The sequence below is a fragment of the Schistocerca nitens genome, chromosome 1 (assembly GCF_023898315.1).
Source record: "Schistocerca nitens isolate TAMUIC-IGC-003100 chromosome 1, iqSchNite1.1, whole genome shotgun sequence".
Taxonomy (NCBI): domain Eukaryota; kingdom Metazoa; phylum Arthropoda; class Insecta; order Orthoptera; family Acrididae; genus Schistocerca; species Schistocerca nitens.
The window spans coordinates 515,959,696-515,980,718 of NC_064614.1; the positions used below are offsets into that span (position 1 = coordinate 515,959,696).

Below are 21,023 nucleotides of genomic sequence, written 5' to 3' on the forward strand. Positions count from 1 at the left end.
CCATCATCAGTTATTTTGCTCCCCAAATAGCAAAACTCCTTTACTACTTTAAGTGTCTCATTTCCTAATATAATACCCGCAGCATCGCCCAATTTAATTCGATTACATTCCATTATCCTCGTTTTGCTTTTGATGATGTTCATCTTACATCCTCCTTTCAAGACACTGTCCATTCCGTTCAGCTGCCTTTCCAGGTCCTTTGCTGTCTCTGACAGAATTACAATGTCTTCGGCGAACCTCCAAGTTTTTATTTCTTCTCCATGGATTTTAATTCCTACTCCGAATTTTTCTTTTGTTTCCTTTACTGCTTGCTCAATATACAGATTGAATAACGTCGGGGATAGGCTCCAACCCTGTCTCACTCCCTTCCCAACCACTGCTTCCCTTTCATGCCCCTCGACTCTTATAACTGCAATCTGGTTTCTGTACAAATTGTAAATAGCCTTTTGCTCCCTGTATTTTACCCCTGCCACCTTCAGAATTTGAAAGAGAGTATTCCAGTCAACATTGTCAAAAGCTTTCTCTAAGTCTGCAAATGCTAGAAACATAGGTTTGCCTTTCCTTAATCGATTTTCTAAGATAAGTCGTAGGGTCAGTATTGCCTCACATGTTCCAATATTTCTACGGAATCCAAACTGATCTTCCCCGAGGTCGGCTTCTACCAGTTTTTCCATTCGTCTGTAAATAATTCGCGTTAGTATTTTGCAGCTGTGACTTATTAAACTGATAGTTCGGTAATTTTCACATCTGTCAACACCTGCTTTCTTTGGGATTGGAATTATTATATTCTTCTTGAAGTCTGAGGGTATTTCGCCTCTCTCATACACCTTGCTCACCAGATGGTAGAGTTTTGTTAGGCCTGGCTCTCCCAAGGCTGTCAGTAGTTCTAATGGAATGTTGTCTACTCCCGGGGCCTTGTTTCGACTCAGGTCTTTCAGTGCTCTGTCAAACTCTTCACGCAGTATCATATCTCCCATTTCATCTTCATCTACATTCTGTTCCATTTCTATAATATTGTCCTCAAGAACATCGTCTTTGTATAGACCCTCTATATACTCCTTCCACCTTTCTGCTTTCCCTTCTTTGCTTAGAACTGGGTTTCCATCTGAGCTCTTGATGTTCATACAAGTGGTTCTCTTTTCTCCAAAGGTCTCTTTAATTTTCCTGAAGGCAGTATCTGTCTTACCCCTAGAGATATGCGCCTCTACATCCTTATGTTTGTCCTCTAGCCATCCCCGCTTAGCCATTTTGCACTTCCTGTCGATCTCATTTTTGAGACTTTTGTATTCCTTTTTGCCTGCTTCATTCACTGCATTTTTATATTTTCTCCTTTCATCAATTAAATTCAATATCCCTTCTGTTACCCAAGGATTTCTATTAGCCCTCGTCTTTTTACCTACGTGATCCTCTGCTGCTTTCACTATTACAGTGTAAATGACAAACGTTTTCGCTGCTGTGGAGATATTATCACATATAGTGGCAACAAATCGAATAAATAGTAACTACATTACTACTCGGCAAAGTGCCACCGGGGACCATGAGTTTCTTGTACCAAAATACTCAAAAGATCTCCTTAAACAAATTTTATCGGTGAGTTCGGCTTCACGGTGTACGTTACCGCGAAATGGAGTTGCACTGTATGCGTCTCTGTGAAGAAGGTGGTCTGAAATACACTCCTGGAAATGGAAAAAAGAACACATTGACACCGGTGTGTCAGACCCACCATACTTGCTCCGGACACTGCGAGAGGGCTGTACAAGCAATGATCACACGCACGGCACAGCGGACACACCAGGAACCGCGGTGTTGGCCGTCGAATGGCGCTAGCTGCGCAGCATTTGTGCACCGCCGCCGTCAGTGTCAGCCAGTTTGCCGTGGCATACGGAGCTCCATCGCAGTCTTTAACACTGGTAGCATGCCGCGACAGCGTGGACGTGAACCGTATGTGCAGTTGACGGACTTTGAGCGAGGGCGTATAGTGGGCATGCGGGAGGCCGGGTGGACGTACCGCCGAATTGCTCAACACATGGGGCGTGAGGTCTCCACAGTACATCGATGTTGTCGCCAGTGGTCGGCGGAAGGTGCACGTGCCCGTCGACCTGGGACCGGACCGCAGCGACGCACGGATGCACGCCAAGACCGTAGGATCCTACGCAGTGCCGTAGGGGACCGCACCGCCACTTCCCAGCAAATTAGGGACACTGTTGCTCCTGGGGTATCGGCGAGGACCATTCGCAACCGTCTCCATGAAGCTGGGCTACGGTCCCGCACACCGTTAGGCCGTCTTCCGCTCACGCCCCAACATCGTTCAGCCCGCCTCCAGTGGTGTCGCGACAGGCGTGAATGGAGGGACGAATGGAGACGTGTCGTCTTCAGCGATGAAAGTCGCTTCTGCCTCGGTGCCAATGATGGTCGTATGCGTGTTTGGCGCCGTGCAGGTGAGCGCCACAATCAGGACTGCATACGACCGAGGCACACAGGGCCAACACCCGGCATCATGGTGTGGGGAGCGATCTCCTACACTGGCCGTACACCACTGGTGATCGTCGAGGGGACACTGAATAGTGCACGGTACATCCAAACCGTCATCGAACCCATCGTTCTACCATTCCTAGACCGGCAAGGGAACTTGCTGTTCCAACAGGACAATGCACGTCCGCATGTATCCCGTGCCACCCAACGTGCTCTAGAAGGTGTAAGTCATCTACCCTGGCCAGCAAGATCTCCGGATCTGTCCCCCATTGAGCATGTTTGGGACTGGATGAAGCGTCGTCTCACGCGGTCTGCACGTCCAGCACGAACGCTGGTCCAACTGAGGCGCCAGGTGGAAATGGCATGGCAAGCCGTTCCACAGGACTACATCCAGCATCTCTACGATCGTCTCCATGGGAGAATAGCAGCCTGCATTGCTGCGAAAGGTGGATATACACTGTACTAGTGCCGACATTGTGCATGCTCTGTTGCCTGTGTCTATGTGCCTGTGGTTCTGTCAGTGTGATCATGTGATGTGTCTGACCCCAGGAATGTGTCAATAAAGTTTCCCCTTCCTGGGACAATGAATTCACGGTGTTCTTATTTCAATTTCCAGGAGTGTATCTTCTCAGTGATGTATCCGGCTGATGAGAAGGAAATAAAAGCGCAGCATAAGCATCCTGCCACCTTTTACCGTCGTCGGTAAGTGCTTTGCTCTGATAGTAAGCGTCGGAAGCTGCTACAACAAAAGAACTTTTTGTGTTTCTTGATATGACAGCGGAGTTCCGTTATATTATGTCAAAAATACACTCCTGGAAATTGAAATAAGAACACCGTGAATTCATTGTCCCAGGAAGGGGAAACTTTATTGACACATTCCTGGGGTCAGATACATCACATGATCACACCGACAGAACCACAGGCACATAGACACAGGCAACAGAGCATGCACAATGTCGGCACTACTACAGTGTATATCGACCTTTCGCAGCAATGCAGGCTGCTATTCTCCCATGGAGACGATCGTAGAGATGCTGGATGTAGTCCTGTGGAACGGCTTGCCATGCCATTTCCACCTGGCGCCTCAGTTGGACCAGCGTTCGTGCTGGACGTACAGACCGCGTGAGACGACGCTTCATCCAGTCCCAAACATGCTCAATGGGGGACAGATCCGGAGATCTTGCTGGCCAGGGTAGTTGACTTACACCTTCTAGAGCACGTTGGGTGGCACGGGATACATGCGGACGTGCATTGTCCTGTTGGAACAGCAAGTTCCCTTGCCGGTCTAGGAATGGTAGAACGATGGGTTCGATGACGGTTTGGATGTACCGTGCACTATTCAGTGTCCCCTCGACGATCACCAGTGGTGTACGGCCAGTGTAGGAGATCGCTCCCCACACCATGATGCCGGGTGTTGGCCCTGTGTGCCTCGGTCGTATGCAGTCCTGATTGTGGCGCTCACCTGCACGGCGCCAAACACGCATACGACCATCATTGGCACCAAGGCAGAAGCGACTCTCATCGCTGAAGACGACACGTCTCCATTCGTCCCTCCATTCACGCCTGTCGCGACACCACTGGAGGCGGGCTGAACGATGTTGGGGCGTGAGCGGAAGACGGCCTAACGGTGTGCGGGACCGTAGCCCAGCTTCATGGAGACGGTTGCGAATGGTCCTCGCCGATACCCCAGGAGCAACAGTGTCCCTAATTTGCTGGGAAGTGGCGGTGCGGTCCCCTACGGCACTGCGTAGGATCCTACGGTCTTGGCGTGCATCCGTGCGTCGCTGCGGTCCGGTCCCAGGTCGACGGGCACGTGCACCTTCCGCCGACCACTGGCGACAACATCGATGTACTGTGGAGACCTCACGCCCCACGTGTTGAGCAATTCGGCGGTACGTCCACCCGGCCTCCCGCATGCCCACTATACGCCCTCGCTCAAAGTCCGTCAACTGCACATACGGTTCACGTCCACGCTGTCGCGGCATGCTACCAGTGTTAAAGACTGCGATGGAGCTCCGTATGCCACGGCAAACTGGCTGACACTGACGGCGGCGGTGCACAAATACTGCGCAGCTAGCGCCATTCGACGGCCAACACCGCGGTTCCTGGTGTGTCCGCTGTGCCGTGCGTGTGATCATTGCTTGTACAGCCCTCTCGCAGTGTCCGGAGCAAGTATGGTGGGTCTGACACACCGGTGTCAATGTGTTCTTTTTTCCATTTCCAGGAGTGTATATCTACGCCTCGTTAGTGAAATCTCTTCAGTTATTTGTAACAACACTGGACTTATATTTAGGAGTCTACCTGATCAGAAAGTTGAGCATTTGTGGGCGACTGGCGTCAAGAACCCGAAGAGGGAAGTGTGACTAGGTCAATTAGGCGAAGGCAGTAATACAGAAACAGTGTGCCATGACGTCCATAGGAGACGTACAATGACGACACGTATTTCAAGTCCATATACACATTTGCTAAAACTGTGTATTTGTCTTACAATACGCGCTTCGTTTTAATCATTTAACACTTTGTCGGTGGTCTAGAATAATCAAACATATTTACCATTGTGTTTAGTACTAGAGTTAAAATCAGTTCGTTTCATAAGCTATTGGAATGCGGTCTGCGTGTACTGTATCTTCGTCTAATTTTTGCTTGCACCTGAAAGTCTCGTCTGCATGCACATTTTTTTAGGTAGTCCTGCGTTCGACACAGGTCTTTCTGGTCTTGTTTAACTTAGGCTTGCAGCACCATACATTTCCTGATGTAAAACGATCAAATATTTGTGTGTGTGTGTGTGTGTGTGTGTGAGAGAGAGAGAGAGAGAGAGAGAGAGAGAGAGAGAGAGAGAGGGAGAGAGATTGTTTATCCTGGTGATTTGTCCAAACACTACACAAATTCACCGAACACATCAGCTGAGAAACGAAAACAACTTTACCTATCTCTTACGCCCTCTACTTTGTGGAAAATTTGAGTAAGTTTTTTTTTTTTTTTTTTTTTTTTTTTGCATTGTCTTACGATCATCCCAAGACGGTGCTTTTGCATAGGCATCTGTTTCGTCAGCAAACAGTCTGGTAGGGTGGCTCTATCCGCTAAATTGTTTATGTATATTGAAATTAGAAGTATTCCTGTCCACTTCCTTGGGGCACATCCGGTCTTTTTTTCGTTTCTCTTGGGCATTCTAATAATCAAAAAACCGCAACCAACCGCATATCTGTGAAGGTTCTCTATATGATTCTATCTTGGTTGCCAGTCGACATTATGCCAAGCTCTTTTTGGGAAATCTATGAAGACCGGAGGAGTTCACTCGCGCCTACTGTTTGCCAGATAGCATTCTGAGATAAAGCAAGTTGTATTTCATACGAATAGATCTTCCTTATTCTTCGAAAGAAACTTCTTTTCCTCCAGAAAGGTCATAATGTTTGTGCTTACAATATGTTCTAACAAACTAACGTTAGTTATATTGGTAGCAACGTTGTGCATTCGTTGTTTTATCCTTTTTGTAAAAGGGAATGACTTGTGAGTTTTTCCAGTCATGCTGGACTATTCGCTGCACGGTATATTCTCTATAACTGTGATAATTATAGGTTGGGAAACTGTATAACTGCGCAGCGTAATCAGCGTAAAATGTGATTTTGATCCCGTCAGGGCCTCGTCCCTTTTTTCGCTGTGGCTTTCAATACCAGTCTCAACCTCAGATCACTATTTGTAAATATGTTATGTTTCTTAGTCACGTCACAATAGCTAGCGGAAATGCGGTAAAACATTATCTGCCTTGCTTATTTTTAGACGTACTATCCATTTTGATCAATATACCTTGCACAACAATTTAAATTGTGTAGCTGCTCTCTATTCAGAGCGACTTTGGAAGGTCTGCAGCACGCCTTCTACGGCAGCAATAGCTTTCACATTGCTCTCGGTGTATTTTTCAGCCATGACTTCATCAGCTGTGGGGAAGGGTGGAAGTTAGACGGTGATAAAACTAGAGAGTTGGGTGGACGTTCCAACAGTTCGTATTTCCGATCGCTATTCCTATTACCAAAGCGCTTCTGTTGGTATATAGGTTGTTCTGAGGAAAGATAATTTTTGTCTGTTTGGATACAGTTTATTTTCGACACAATCGCGTACAGTTTCTATAAGAATTGTGTCGAAAATAAACTATTTTCAAAACTAGCATTTGAAACATCACTGACGTCATCGGTACGACAAAATTTTATCTAGCTAATCTAGAACACTTGAGTAATTTTTAGCACTTAGTATTTTATCTCTGTAACATAGGCAGTACCCGTGGTGTAGGGCTAGCGTCTTTTATTCATAATCAAAACTTCTTCGTTCCCGGGTTCGATCCCTGCCACTGCCTAAATTTTGATAAATAATCAGCAATGGCGGCCGAAGACTTCCGGCATAAGAAGTCAGCCTCATTCTGCCAACGGCCTTGTCAAAGAGGGCGGAGGAGCGGATAGAGGTTCAGGGCACTCTCTTGTCCTAGGGATGGGAAATTGCCCCTAAAGGCGGAAGAATCAGCAATGATCAACGACATGAGGATGCAGAAACCACTGCATTAAAGACACGTAACGTGTATCCACAGGACATGTGGCCTGTATTTGAAGAAGTGTCATGATGATCTCTCCATTGGCGAAAGATTCCGGAATAGTCCCCCATTCGGATCTCCGGGAGGGGACTGCCAAGGGGGAGGTTACCATGAGAAAAAGATTGAATAATCAACGAAAGGATAACGTTCTACGAGTCGGGGCGTGGAATGTCACAAGCTTGAACGTGGGAGGGAAACTAGAAAATCTGAAAAGGGAAATGCAAAGGCTCAATCTAGATATAGTAGGGGTCAGTGAAGTGAAGTGGAAGGAAGGCAAGAATTTCTGGTCAGATGAGTATCGGTTAATATCAACAGCAGCAGAAAATGGTATAACAGGTGTAGGATTCGTTATGAATAGGAAGGTAGGGCAGAGGGTGTGTTACTGTGAACAGTTCAGTGACCGGGTTGTTCTAATCAGAATCGGCAGCAGACCAACACCGACAACGATAGTTCAGGTATACATGCCGACGTCGCAAGCTGAAGATGAACAGATAGAGAAAGTGTATGAGGATATTGAAAGGGTAATGCAGCATGTAAAGGGGGACGAAAATCTAATAGTCATGGGCGACTGGAATGCAGTTGTAGGGGAAGAAGTAGAAGAAAAGGTTACAGGAGAATATGGGCTTGGGACAAGGAATGAAAGAGGAGAAAGACTAATTGAGTTCTGTAACACGTTTCAGCTAGTAAAAGCGAATACCCTGTTCAAGAATCACAAGAGGAGGAGGTATACTTGGAAAAGGCCGGGAGATACGGGAAGATTTCAATTAGATTACATCATGGTCAGACAGAGATTCCGAAATCAGATACTGGATTGTAAGGCGTACCCAGGAGCAGATATAGACTCAGATCACAATATAGTAGTGATGAAGAGTAGGCTGAAGTTCAAGACATTAGTCATGAAGAATCAATACGCCAAGAAGTGGGATACGGAAGTACTAAGGAATGACGAGATACGTTTGAAGTTCAATGACGCTATAGATACAGCGATAAGGAATTGCGCAGTAGGCAGTACAGTTGAAGAGGAATGGACATCTCTAAAAAGGGCCATCACAGAAGTTGGGAAGGAAAACATAGGTACAAAGAAGGTAGCTGCGAAGAAACCATGGGTAACAGAAGAAATACTTCAGTTGACTGATGAAAGGAGGAAGTACAAACGTTCCGGGAAAATCAGGAATACAGAAATACAAGTCGCTGAGGAATGAAATAAATAGGAAGTGCAGGGAAGCTAAGACGAAATGGCTGCAGGAAAAATGTGAGGACATCGAAAAAGATATGATTGTCGGAAGAACAGACTCAGCATACAGGAAAGTCAAAACAACCTTTGGTGACATTAAAAGCAACGGTGGTAACATTAAGAGTGCAACGGGAATTCCACTGTTACATGCAGAGGAGAGAGCAGATAGGTGGAAAGAATACATTGAAAGCCTCTATGAGGATGAAGATTTGTCTGATGTGATAGAAGAAGAAACAGGAGTCGATTTAGAAGAGATAGGGGATCTAGTATTAGAATCGGAATTTAAAAGAGCTTTGGAGGACTTACGGTCAAATAAGGCAGATGGGATAGATAACATTCCATCAGAATTTCTAAAATCATTGGGGGAAGTGGCAACAAAACGACTATTCACGTTGGTGTGTAGAATATATGAGTCTGGCGATATACCATCTGACTTTCAGAAAAGCATCATCCACACAATTCCGAAGACGGCAAGAGCTGACAAGTGCGAGAATTATCGCACAATCAGCTTAACAGCTCATGCATCGAAGCTGTTTACAAGAATAATATACAGAAGAATGGAAAAGAAAATTGAAAATGCGCTAGGTGACGATCAGTTTGGCTTTAGGAAAAGTAAAGGGACGAGAGAGGCAATTCTGACGTTACGGCTAATAATGGAAGCAAGGCTAAAGAAAAATCAAGACACTTTCATAGGATCTGTCGACCTGGAAAAAGCGTTCGACAATATAAAATGGTGCAAGCTGTTCGAGATTCTGAAAAAAGTAGGGGTAAGCTATAGGGAGAGACGGGTCATATACAATATGTACAACAACCAAGAGGGAATAATAAGAGTGGACGATCAAGAACGAAGTGCTCGTATTAAGAAGGGTGTAAGACAAGGCTGTAACCTTTCACCCCTACTCTTCAATCTGTACATCGAGGAAGCAATGATGGAAATAAAAGAAAGGTTCAGGAGTGGAATTAAAATACAAGGTGAAAGGGTATCAATGATATGATTCGCTGATGACATTGCTATCCTGAGTGAAAGTGAAGAATAATTAAATGATCTGCTGAATGGAATGAACAGTCTAATGAGTACACAGTATGGTTTGAGAGTAAATCGGAGAAAGACGAAGGTAATGAGAAGTAGTAGAAATGAGAACAGCGAGAAACTTAACATCAGGATTGATGGTCACGAAGTCAGTGAAGTTAAGGAATTCTGCTACCTAGGCAGTAAAATAACCAATGACGGACGGAGCAAGGAGGACATCAAAAGCAGACTCGCTATGGCAAAAAAGGCATTTCTGGCCAAGAGAAGTCTACTAATATCAAATACCGGCCTTAATTTGAGGAAGAAATTTCTGAGGATGTACGTCTGGAGTACAGCATTGTATGGTAGTGAAACATGGACTGTGGGAAAACCGGAACAGAAGAGAATCGAAGCATTTGAGATGTGGTGCTATAGACGAATGTTGAAAATTAGGTGGACTGATAAGGTAAGGAATGAGGAGGTTCTACGCAGAATCGGAGAGGAAAGGAATATGTGGAAAACACTGATAAGGAGAAGGGACAGGATGATAGGACATCTGCTAAGACATGAGGGAATGACTTCCATGGTACTAGAGGGAGCTGTAGAGGGCAAAAACTGTAGAGGAAGACAGAGATTGGAATACGTCAAGCAAATAATTGAGGACGTAGGTTGCAAGTGCTACTCTGAGATGAAGAGGTTAGCACAGGAAAGGAATTCGTGGCAGGCCGCATCAAACCAGTCAGTAGACTGATGTCCAAAAAAAAAAAAAACATAGTCCTTAAGTCGAATCCCTTTCGCATCCTACAAAACACTGCCCAAACCCACTCGAGGAGATAAATCTCCTTTCTTTCTTTCGCATAGCCATCCACTTCCACCTACTACTTTAACTGGTTAAGTGGCAGACGGCGATCTTCCGTTTCATCGACAGCAACAAATCATTGGACAATATCAACTGAATTCTTTTTAAAATATTCGTGATTAATACATTTTTGGGTCTGATGTTGTTCAGCGCTCGGCATACGCAGCATGCATCTTGTATACGGCTTTCTTGTAGGTAATTATGTGTCCAGAATGTACCGTCGTCATTTTCCAATAAATCTGTGGCGCCATCTGTTTCATGCACCTTCAGTCGCTGATTGTTCATTATAACTTTGTATATTTTCTCGATAATTTCTTCTGTGGTTGCAGTTACGGGACGTCCTTCATCTGAAACACCTTCAAGAAAATTGCGGCCACTTTCAAATGCAGTCGTTCATTTGTAAATTGTTGTAAATGAAGAAAAAGACTGTCCAAGTAGAATGAAAAGTATATCGAACCTTTTGTGATCAAAGTGGGCTCACGTCAGATTTGCCAGTTATCGACCCGTTGGTCTTATTGACTATCTCACTTCGTTTTACTCCAAGTTGTCGTCGCCGTCATCAGTTCTGAATTTACTTTTCAGTCCATTACCCTCTAAAGAAGCGTTAGATAGCTTATGTGGTCCACCTGCATCTGTTTTCCTATAAGGTCGATGTACAGCCTTTCAGGCATTCTTCGTAGATGTCTTTGTACGTCATGTCATCAAGATACTACGTATTTTAATACATTTTAAAAGTTCTCATCTCTCCTACCTAAGATAGGTTCTAATCGAGTTTGTGGAACTGTCAGTGTTTCACAAAATTTAATCTGTATCAATCTCCACGATCTTTTTCTTTCTTTTGCTATTTTTACTCACCAGTTATTTCTAAATTGGGTTGGGTGCTATTTACTGAACATGTTCGAATCCCTCCTTTATCACTACCAGTTGTTAAATAACGGCTACATAATTTCTACTTCACCAAAGAGATTCCCATCTTGGAATGCAACTTCGCCTTGTTTGCCATCACTCATCGTTATGTCTCCATGACATTTTACAAATCACATTGCCGTAGACGATTCATTTCTCATTTTATGTCAGTAGCTGTGTCAATAGTATGTTCTCTCTCAACTTTTCGACCTTTTCATAGCGTCATTCAGTTGGATATTCGTGTGGCCGAATTTACAACAAAGACTTTATTCTGCGGAATGTAGTAGCAAGCACATTTATATAAGTTATTTCTTTTTATATAGTCTCCGTCCCATGTAGAGGCTGATTCCGCCTGCATGCTTTTCTGTTCGCTGCCTGCTTGCCGGAACTGTCACAGACCTTGTAAACCAACTTATTGCCCAAGCAACTGTTCGTGGTCTTTGTCAAGGACCAACCGAGCCTTTGATTGTGACAGTTGATACGGCAGTCACAGAGAATCTCAACTGGTATGAGTTTAGTGTAATTTGAATCTAGGCTCCTCTGTATGTGTGTCTTAGAGTCTCACCATGTTGCGTGAGTAAACAGTTTTCTCGGCCCTGCTGAATACATTATGGGCACTAGCATTGTCACGCTTCATTGACATTACCCGGGTCTATAACTGTCGGACGAATGGATCATGGTACGACACCGACACTATTCACTCAATGCAAGGCGTCTCACAGACGTAACGCGTTATATCAGTTATCAACATCTAGAGATGGAACACTTTTTTCTATACTGATTAAGTAAAAAACGACGAATACGTAAATTATTTTCTTTGAGTTTTTTGGCAGAACAGGGCACTCTACACTGACAGAAAACGTTAAATTAGTCAAGAGTTTAAGACGTGTAATTTGAAAGTACGCACTATTAGGGGCAGTGAAATTAAAACTAGACAGATGGAAAAAGTAAGTAAACTGTTTATTATTTCAAAAGAAAACGTTAATACACTTATCCCACTGTGAGACAAGATGGTCAACGCCTTCCTGGAAAAACGTTTGCTGTTGCCTGCAGAATCATGATTGTACTCAGGCGTGCACCTCTTCGTCCGAAGCTAATTGACAGCCACGAATTTCTTTCTTCAGGGCTCCAAAAATTTGGAAATCGCCTGGGAAGAGATCGGGACTATAAAGAGCATGCTTAAGGAATTCCCAGTGATACTTCTGCAGTGTAGTCTAAAGAACCTCGGCAGCACGTAGGTGGAGATAATTCTGCAATAGAATGATGCCATCCGTCAATATCCCTTACCGTTTGCTCTTGATGGCACGCGCAAGATTTTTCAAAGCATCCACATATTGCAGAGCGTTAATTGTGGCGCCGTGTGTTTCAGAAAGTCAATGACCACCAGGCCTTTTCAGTCAAAGAAAGAGGTCATCACGACTTTCCCGCAGCTGGCGTGCACAGCTTTGGATTTTTTCGGTGGAGGTGAACTTGTACTTCCACTATTGACTCTGACGTTTTCTCCCCGACACAAAATGATGACACCATGTTTCATCTCCCGCGACAATGCTGCTAAGATATTCTTTATCGTGATACCGTTGCAGGTGCTGCAGTGTTCTCGACACACTGTTCAACTGCTACTCCTCCGTCAGGCGGTAACGAAGGCACTGCGCACAGATTTTCCGGAACTTCAGATGCCCTGTCATGATGGTGTGAGCGGTACCGTGAGTGATGCTAACATGGTCCGAATGTCTTCCGCCATCGGTCAGTTCTGGCGGTAGCATCCACTGCAGTAATGACAGAAAGGGTTATGACACGACGAGCCTGGCCTTGACGAGTGCTGTCTTTCTCAATGAGACCCGACTTTCTCGAGATCGTTTATTCCACGCAAACACACGCCCACGTGACTTGCTGAGCTCGCCATACACAGCAGGCATTCGGGCACGAATTTCACTTCTTGATACTCTTTACGCAGTCAAAAACAACACTGCTCCTCGCTGTTCCTTTTTCCGGTTTCCATAGTGAAGTCCTACGCACACACGACTCGCTTGATCTCACGTCGAGCACGTCTAGGCTACGAACGTGTTTTTCACAGTCAGATGACACAGCGGTAGATGTTCACTCCGTTCTTTCCTGATTCCCTGTAGAGGCACTTCTATATACACACATTCCTGCTTTACTAACGTCCATGCAATCTTCGTTAAATAGTCTGTCTCGTTTTCATTTAATTGCTCCTTATATCAATTTTAGGATACGGATAAAAACCCACTTATAACAATTTCCATCTTACAACTACCGAGAACGCCAACTCAGCAACAAGGAATTGCTCAGACAAGTCTTTCTTTATTAATTAACGTCGAGGAATGCCTATGATGTGATGATCTAGTTGTCTTGCGCACTAAGCCACTGTTGAAACGTAGTGTACGTAGATGAGGTTGTTCTAACACAAAATACGCTGCTCGTAAAGAAACACATACCACAAAAAGAATAGAAAGAAGTAGACACAAATGAATTAATGACAATAGCTGCCATGGCCATTGATTTAAATGAGTGGGAAAAACTGAAAATTTGTGCCAGACCGGGATCGGAACCCGGGTCTTCTGCGCTCTCTCCCTCTCCCTCCCCCCCCCCCTCCGCCCCTCTCTCTCTGTTTTGTTCGTCATTATACTCGGCATTTGGTCTGGACGGACGTCACATAACACCCCTTCAAATTCATCATGGAATGCTTATATCAGTTTTCCTTTTTTTTATTACAGAGGGCAGCTGAGCTACCGTGCTGCCAACACAACACCCACTCCCCGAGGAGAAAAGCTCCGATTCGGCTATGAGTCGAACCTGGGCCCACTGCATAGCAGTCAGACGCGCTGACCACTCAACTGAGGGGGCGAACTTATCGAACGTGTCCGAAAGAACAGACACCACATATATCAGTAGGCCGAGGACGACCAGTTGATCACTTCAGTGCGGATGCACACCACACTCGAATTCTTACGGCTATCGGAGAAATGCCGCGAGTAATGAGGATAATGGTCAAGGGGCACTACATCAGTGGTGTGCGGATAAGCTGAGGATGTGAGTCTGACGGGAAGCGTGCTTGGGCAGTGCGTGCAGTTACAATGACCCCTGTGTCCGGGTGGCTTAGTGGTCAGCGAATGTGCCTAGTACGCAGTAGACATGGCTTCGAATCCCGAGCCAGCAAATATTTTCAACTTTCCCCATCGATTTAAATCAATGCGCTCTGGTAGATGACGCCACTAATTCTTTTGTATGGTGATCCACAGTGTTTCCAGGGTTAAATGAAGAAAACAGATACCGCATGTATAGAAATAGTTTCACAGTGAAAAGCAAAGATTTTGAAAATAAAATTGTAACAGTATCGCATTTTAGGGATCTGTGCCTCAACATGTAAAACTAGAAACCTATGGGATCGATTTCTTGTCCGTGTCTCTGTGTGTCTGTTCGATTGCTAAGAATCAGTTTTATCAGGTATAGGTAGATGCGTCAAGTTCAAATTTATGTCGCACATTAAGGTCTAAGGACCGTTGGCAGTGTAAACATTTCAAGCTCCTAAGTCAAAAGATAAGGCCATTTATGCCACATAAATTGATACTCGAAAACACACTCATCAAAATCTGTATGATACTTCTCGTTGACCTGTAATCATGAAATTTGGCAAAAAGGAAGGTTTCACAATACAACCAAAGGAAAAATTCAGAGAACTGTAAATTTGTAATTCTATCACCCGACGAAACATTTTTTGTCATTTATTATCTGACTCTCTCTGTCAGTCCATCTGTTAAGACCTGTTTTTACTAGGAACGGGCAGACGTATCAAGTTGAAATTTATGTCACATACTAAGGCCTACGGACCCTAGGCGGTATAACAAGGTCAGTGCAGTCAAAAGATACGGCCATTTATCTCACAAACTTTGATACACACAAAGTCACTCATCAAAACTTACAGGGTACTTCCCATTGACCTAGAATCATGAAATTTGGCAAGACGCAAGATTTCAGAACACAAGTTTTCAATGGAAAAAAATCCGCAAATTGTTAATTTGTGACAATATAACATGAAAAAAGTTTTTCCTTTGTCATTTGTATCCGATGTCAAATTTTAATTTATAACGATCAGTAGTTGTGTATCTATGCTAACTGGGTCGCAATGGTAAAAGTCAAACATCAGACAAAGAATAACTTTATTGCTCATATGACGCGTTTCGGAATTTATCCAGGAGCGATTACTCCACAGGTTTTTTTTTTCTTTTCCTTTATTGAATTTCGATTCCCCCCAAAGGGGGCGGGCTGGCAGCAGCTTAGTACGCCGCTCTTCGGCCTACAGAATTTTTAAAAATAAGAAGAAGATAATAAACAATAAAAGCAGGCTATAAAACGGTGACTTAAATTGTAAAACGGTGGAAAATTGTGGAAAGTTAAAACATAAAACAAAGGGTTGGCGATGCGAATAAAATACACAGGAAGCAGACAGGTAAAATAGTAGACAGACAATTAAAAAAACACGGCGACAGTCTGGTTTCTGTTCGCAAGAGATAAAAAATCACACCCAGCGACAGTATGATTTCCGTTCGCAACACTTCGGAAAAGACGCACAACACTTAACACTCACTGGAAACACTGTACTAAAAAAAGTCGGCACGAAGCTGACACACCACAGCCAAGGGCAGATGGCGGGGGGGGGGGGGGGGGGGGGGGGAGGGAGGGAGGGAATTATTGCACAGAGAAGTGGTCTTTCACATAAACTTCAAACCCCATATCTACGTGTGAGTCATTTATATGAATGCTTGTTCTCTGTTCTTTCGGACATATCCGATGGATCCACCTTCTTGAGTGCGGATACACAGGTACGTCCGACCTCCAGCGGCAATCTGAGGAAAGGAACAGGAATTGCGAACACGTGGCCCTCGGTGGGAATGTGGGTCGGCCGTGAGGCGTGCCGATACAGTCCGCGCAGTTGCGATCACACTGTATCCCGGCTCGCGCAGTGGTTAACGCACCTGCCTAGTGTACATGGGCAGGGAAGAGGGGGGGGGGGGGGGGGGGGAAAGGTTGTTGGATCCGGCTTACGACCATAGTGTACAGGAGGTCGAGCGGTCAGGGCTTGAGTGGGCATCCAGGGCTGCCGTTAAATGACACAACAGGAAATTAGGTAAAATAAAGAGAATATATTTCAGTGTACGGTATACAAGGGGCGCTCCTAGGGTCGGAAGTTACCAGGTTTAGGCCAATCTAGGATGTCGAACAAGTAATTGAAATGGGCAACGGATGGGCAGGCAGCTCATGTTAGCCGATTTCGATGGCCGGCCACGGAACGCAGAGCCAGAGGCTCTGCCTCCAAAAAAGACGTCTGCTCTGCTCGAGATCTGAATCACAAAAGAGCGTAGCAATTGTGTTCTGCGCTGCAGAATCCTCCAGCGTCCGCACACGTGATTTGTATCCCACGCACGCTTTTGACTAAAACCGATGGCGTGAATTCACTAGCAGTTTCAGCAGAGAGCTCAAGGCGTCTCTTGTCAGCAGTTTCATCTGGACAGAACTGCCTCGGTTCGGAAAGGCTGGCAACTTGTGTCTCGTAGGCACAGCGGAAGTTGTTCTGGGAGAAAACTTGTAAAGATTTGACTGGGCCTTTGAAATAAATGTTTCAAACCTATTCTCTAATATATTCCTTGACTGGCTGCCACCCTGTTGACTAGTAAGCTGGTGATCCCGGGTTCGAATCCCGGTCTGCTACACATTTCCACTCGTCGCTGATTTCGCGTAATGTCCCACTGCTGCTGACATCAGTAATCCATTCCCTTTCCTCTCCTTTGCTTTCCTGTCTCGCCCCTTCACCATCAATTTACAAACAAAATCATTCCTTCCCTGATGTTTAACTTTTACCATTGCGACCAGTCAGGGTGAATGGAGAACTACTGATTATTATAATAATGGTCGCCTGCCTCGTGCATTACTTTATGCTACATTTATATTATTGTAATTAAAACATCCTGAAAATTTTCGAATCACTCGATATCTTGGCAGTATCGATGTCGATAACATTCAAAAATGGTCGACATCCCCGATTCCCAGATTGAATGAACTGTCTGTATACGTAATTAAGTTTCTGCGGAACGCTGAGTGGGCGATTTCTACTCGCACCTATTTTTGTCAGCTACTTGTCGATAGTTCTCATATTACACTGAGGTGACAATCCATAGGATACCTCCCAATAAACTGTCGGACCTCCTTTTGCCCGGTGTAGTGAAGCAGCTCGACGTGGGATGGGGGCCAACAAGTCGTTGGAAGTCCTCTGCAGAAATATTGAACCATTCTGCCATTATAGCGTCCATTACAGCAAAAGTGTTGTCGAAGCAATATTTTGAGCACGAACTGATCTCTCGAGTATGTCCCATAATTGTTCGATGGGATTCATGACGGGCGATCAGGGTGACCAAATCACTCTCTCGAATTGTCCAGAATGTTCTTCAAACCAATCGCGAACAACTGTGGCCCGGTGATGGCGCATTGTCATCCCTAAAAATTCCATCGTTGTTTGGGAACATGAAGTCCATGAACGGCTGCAAATGGACTCCAAGTAACCGATCATAACCATTTCCAACCAACAATCTATTCAATCTGACCAAATGACCCAGTCCTTTCCACGTAAACACAGCCAACATCGTTATGGAGCCGCCGCCAGCTTGCACATTGCCTTGGTGACAACCTGGGTCCATGGTTTCTTGGGGTCTGCGTAACACAAGAGCTCAACCGTCGGTTCCTACCAGCTGAAATTGGGACTCATCTGACCAGGCCTCGTTTTTCCAGTCGTCTAGCGTCCAAAATGGACACGAGCCCAAGAGTGGTGCTGCAGGAGATGACTTATTGTTAGCAAAGGCTCTCGCATCGGTCGTCAGATGCCATAGCCCATTGACGCTGAATTTCGCCGCACTGTTCTAATAGATACGTTCGTCACACGTCTCACATTGACTTCCGCGGTTATTTCAAGCAGTGTTGCTTGTCTGCTAGCACTGACAGTTCTACGCAAACGCCTCTGCTCTCGGGAGTTAAGTGACGGCCGTCGGCCACTGCGTTGTCCATGGTGAGAGGTAGTGCCTGAAATTTGGCACGCTCTTGACACTGTGGATCTCGGAGTACTGCATTCCCTAATGACTTCCGAAATGGAATGTCTCATGCGTCTAGCTCCAACTACCATTCCGCGTTCAAAGTCTGTTAATTCCCGTCGTGCTGCCATAATCACGCGAGAAATCTCTTCACAAGAATCACCACAGGACAAAACACAGCTCCACCAATTCACTGCCCTTTTATACATTGTATATGCGATACTAGCACCATCTGCCTATGTGCATATCGCTACGCCATGACTTTTGTTGCCTCAGTGTATTACGATACAGCTTGTTAAATAAGGGATATGGATAGTATGAAATTTTGTTTGGCCTTTCCTACCACGCTTCTGACCGACTGTGAAACTCTCATTTAAGTCTGGTACAATTAAATCCCAAAATTTGTTCTTCACTTTCCCAAGTGAGAACTTCCCTCGATTATACCAACAAATATAACATTCATTTATATGGAAAAGAGCATAATGACTGCACATTGACTATGTTCATCCAACATACACGTATACTAACAGTATTACAACAATCACACATGCAATAAAATTATTACACTACATTACGTTCACAAAAGAAAACAAGACCGTAATAATTATGAGAATCATTGCATCAGATACTAATTTTTCAGTCTATCACGTTAACAGCTGGTTAACTTTTGAAGATGTATATCGATATGTGAAATTTAATAATAAATGTTTTGCGCAGTAGTTTAATCAACATTTGTAACCCAACAAGCTTGGAACAGAACTGGTATCATACTGCTGCCAGTAAAATTTACACAATTAATTATCCACCGAATGGTAAATTATGGCATACACACACACACACACACACACATTCACACACTAGTTACCGTCTCAAAAATCAAAACACTGCATCAAATAACTGCAGTTCGCGCAATCGCTTTAACACTCCCTCATGCATCAAATAAACCCTTGACCATTCGTGGTGCCCTTCTATGTACACGTTTAATATCCCCTGTTAGTCCTATCAGGTAAACGTCCCACATTCTCAAGTAATGTTCAAGGATGTGTCCAATGTGTGATTTGTAATAAATCTGCTTTGTAGCGTTTCCCTGGTATTCTACCAATAAACCGAAGGCTGGTACCTTCTTTACCCATGACTGGGCCTGTATTATCGTTCCAGTTCATGTCCCTACACAATGTTATCCGAGGTAATTGTATGAGTATACCGATCCCAACTGTGATTCGTTGATGTTGTAGTAATAGGATACTACATGTTTTCGTTTTGTCAAATGCACAATTTAAATTTCTGAACACTTAAACCAAGTTGCCAGTCTGTGTACCATTTTGAAACGTTATCAACATCTGACTGAATATTTGTACAGCATCTTTCAGGCTGTACTTCATTGTAGATAACTGCATCACCTGCAGAAAGTCTGAGATTACTGTAAGGGGCGGTTAGAAATTTCTGTTAATATGCTCGGCAAGGTCATTAATATACAACGTGAACAGCAAGGGACCCAACAGGCTTCCCTGGGACACACGTGAAGTTACGTCATGCCCCATAGTTAATATCTGAAGAGTCATTTGAACGTCATTTTACTATGCAATATGTTTGTAGACTTTTAACGCTTTATCAACGGTTCCTGTCATAACCCTCAAAGCACGAAATTTTCCATACGTCTCTTCTTCTTTTTTTTCTTTTGCTGCAAACATCAGTTTGTTTTAATCATGACTAATTACAGTCACAAAAACGCGTTATGTATGCCCTGCAGTTCTAGCTCAATGATAAACTAAGAAATACTTAAAAAATAATAATAGTACAAGGCAACAGTAAATCAGTCATACACAAAGTATTTTAATAAGAATTCTATGTAATTACAAAATTTTAGACATGTGACACTTTGAATCACGTGAAGTATTTCTGCAAAGTGGTAAATTAGCCAATTTACATAAACGGTCTCTATCCATTCTTACACCAGTAGCCGCAGAATGGCACACACTGAATGTCAACCACCTCTTCAACGCTGCATTTCACCTTATGACTCTCAGTGCACAGCGTGGGATATTTCTGCAAAAAAATACGTTAATAAAACAAGTCTTAACATTCACATTAAGATAGACAGTAAGTCAGTTATCACTGCGTAAAACATATATCTCATGAGAGAGTTGTATTTTTACGGTAACAGCTATTTCAATTTCAGATACTGGTGTCGTCCATGCATAAGTACGTTCCAGTTGTGCACATTTTCAAGACAAGCAGTTTGCTGAACTTAGAGTCCTGTCAAAAAGCGAGCTTCAGCTTCCCAGAAGCAGAATTTATTGCTGTCACTGCTTACCAGGTAAGAGTACACAATAACTACCCGCAGGCAGCCACTGCAATATTATTTAGACCAGAAATATGCGAATATCGATGGCGTAGTATTTACAATTTTATTCTAGAAACACTTTCCGTTAAGAGCCACCTACATCATTCCAGTGTCGCAACACGTTTGTCTACCTAAACCGAATAGTTACGGATTGTTCTACGAAGGCATGCTGAAAAGCAGTACATCTGAATTTTTACGTGAAAACTCTTAATGCTTTTTAAATAAAAGAAACGCTGTTAATATTCTACACTACTGGCCATTAAAATTGCTACTCCAAGAAGAAATGCAGATGATAAAAGGGTATTCATTGGACAAATATAGTATACAAGAACTGACATGTGATTACATTTTCACGCAATTTGGGTGCATAGATCCTGAGAAATCAGTACCCAGAACAACCACCTCTGGCTGTAATAACAGCCTTGATACGCCTGAGCATTGAGTCAAACAGAGCTTGGATGGCGCGTACAGGTACACCTGCCCATGCAGCTTCAACACGATACCACGGTTCATCAAGAGTAGT

The 21,023-nt window shown here is 44.1% G+C and overlaps 1 protein-coding gene across 1 annotated transcript in view; it reads left to right on the plus strand.

Annotated features, from left to right (window-relative positions):
* The window catches only part of LOC126258475 (T-box transcription factor mls-1-like), a 167,112-nt gene that overhangs the window by 108,199 nt on the left and 37,890 nt on the right, over positions 1–21,023 (plus strand). The window contains exon 4 of the mRNA XM_049955648.1: positions 20,336–20,473. Within this exon, the coding sequence (XP_049811605.1) occupies positions 20,336–20,473 (138 nt within the window). The remainder of the gene's footprint in view (positions 1–20,335; positions 20,474–21,023) is intronic.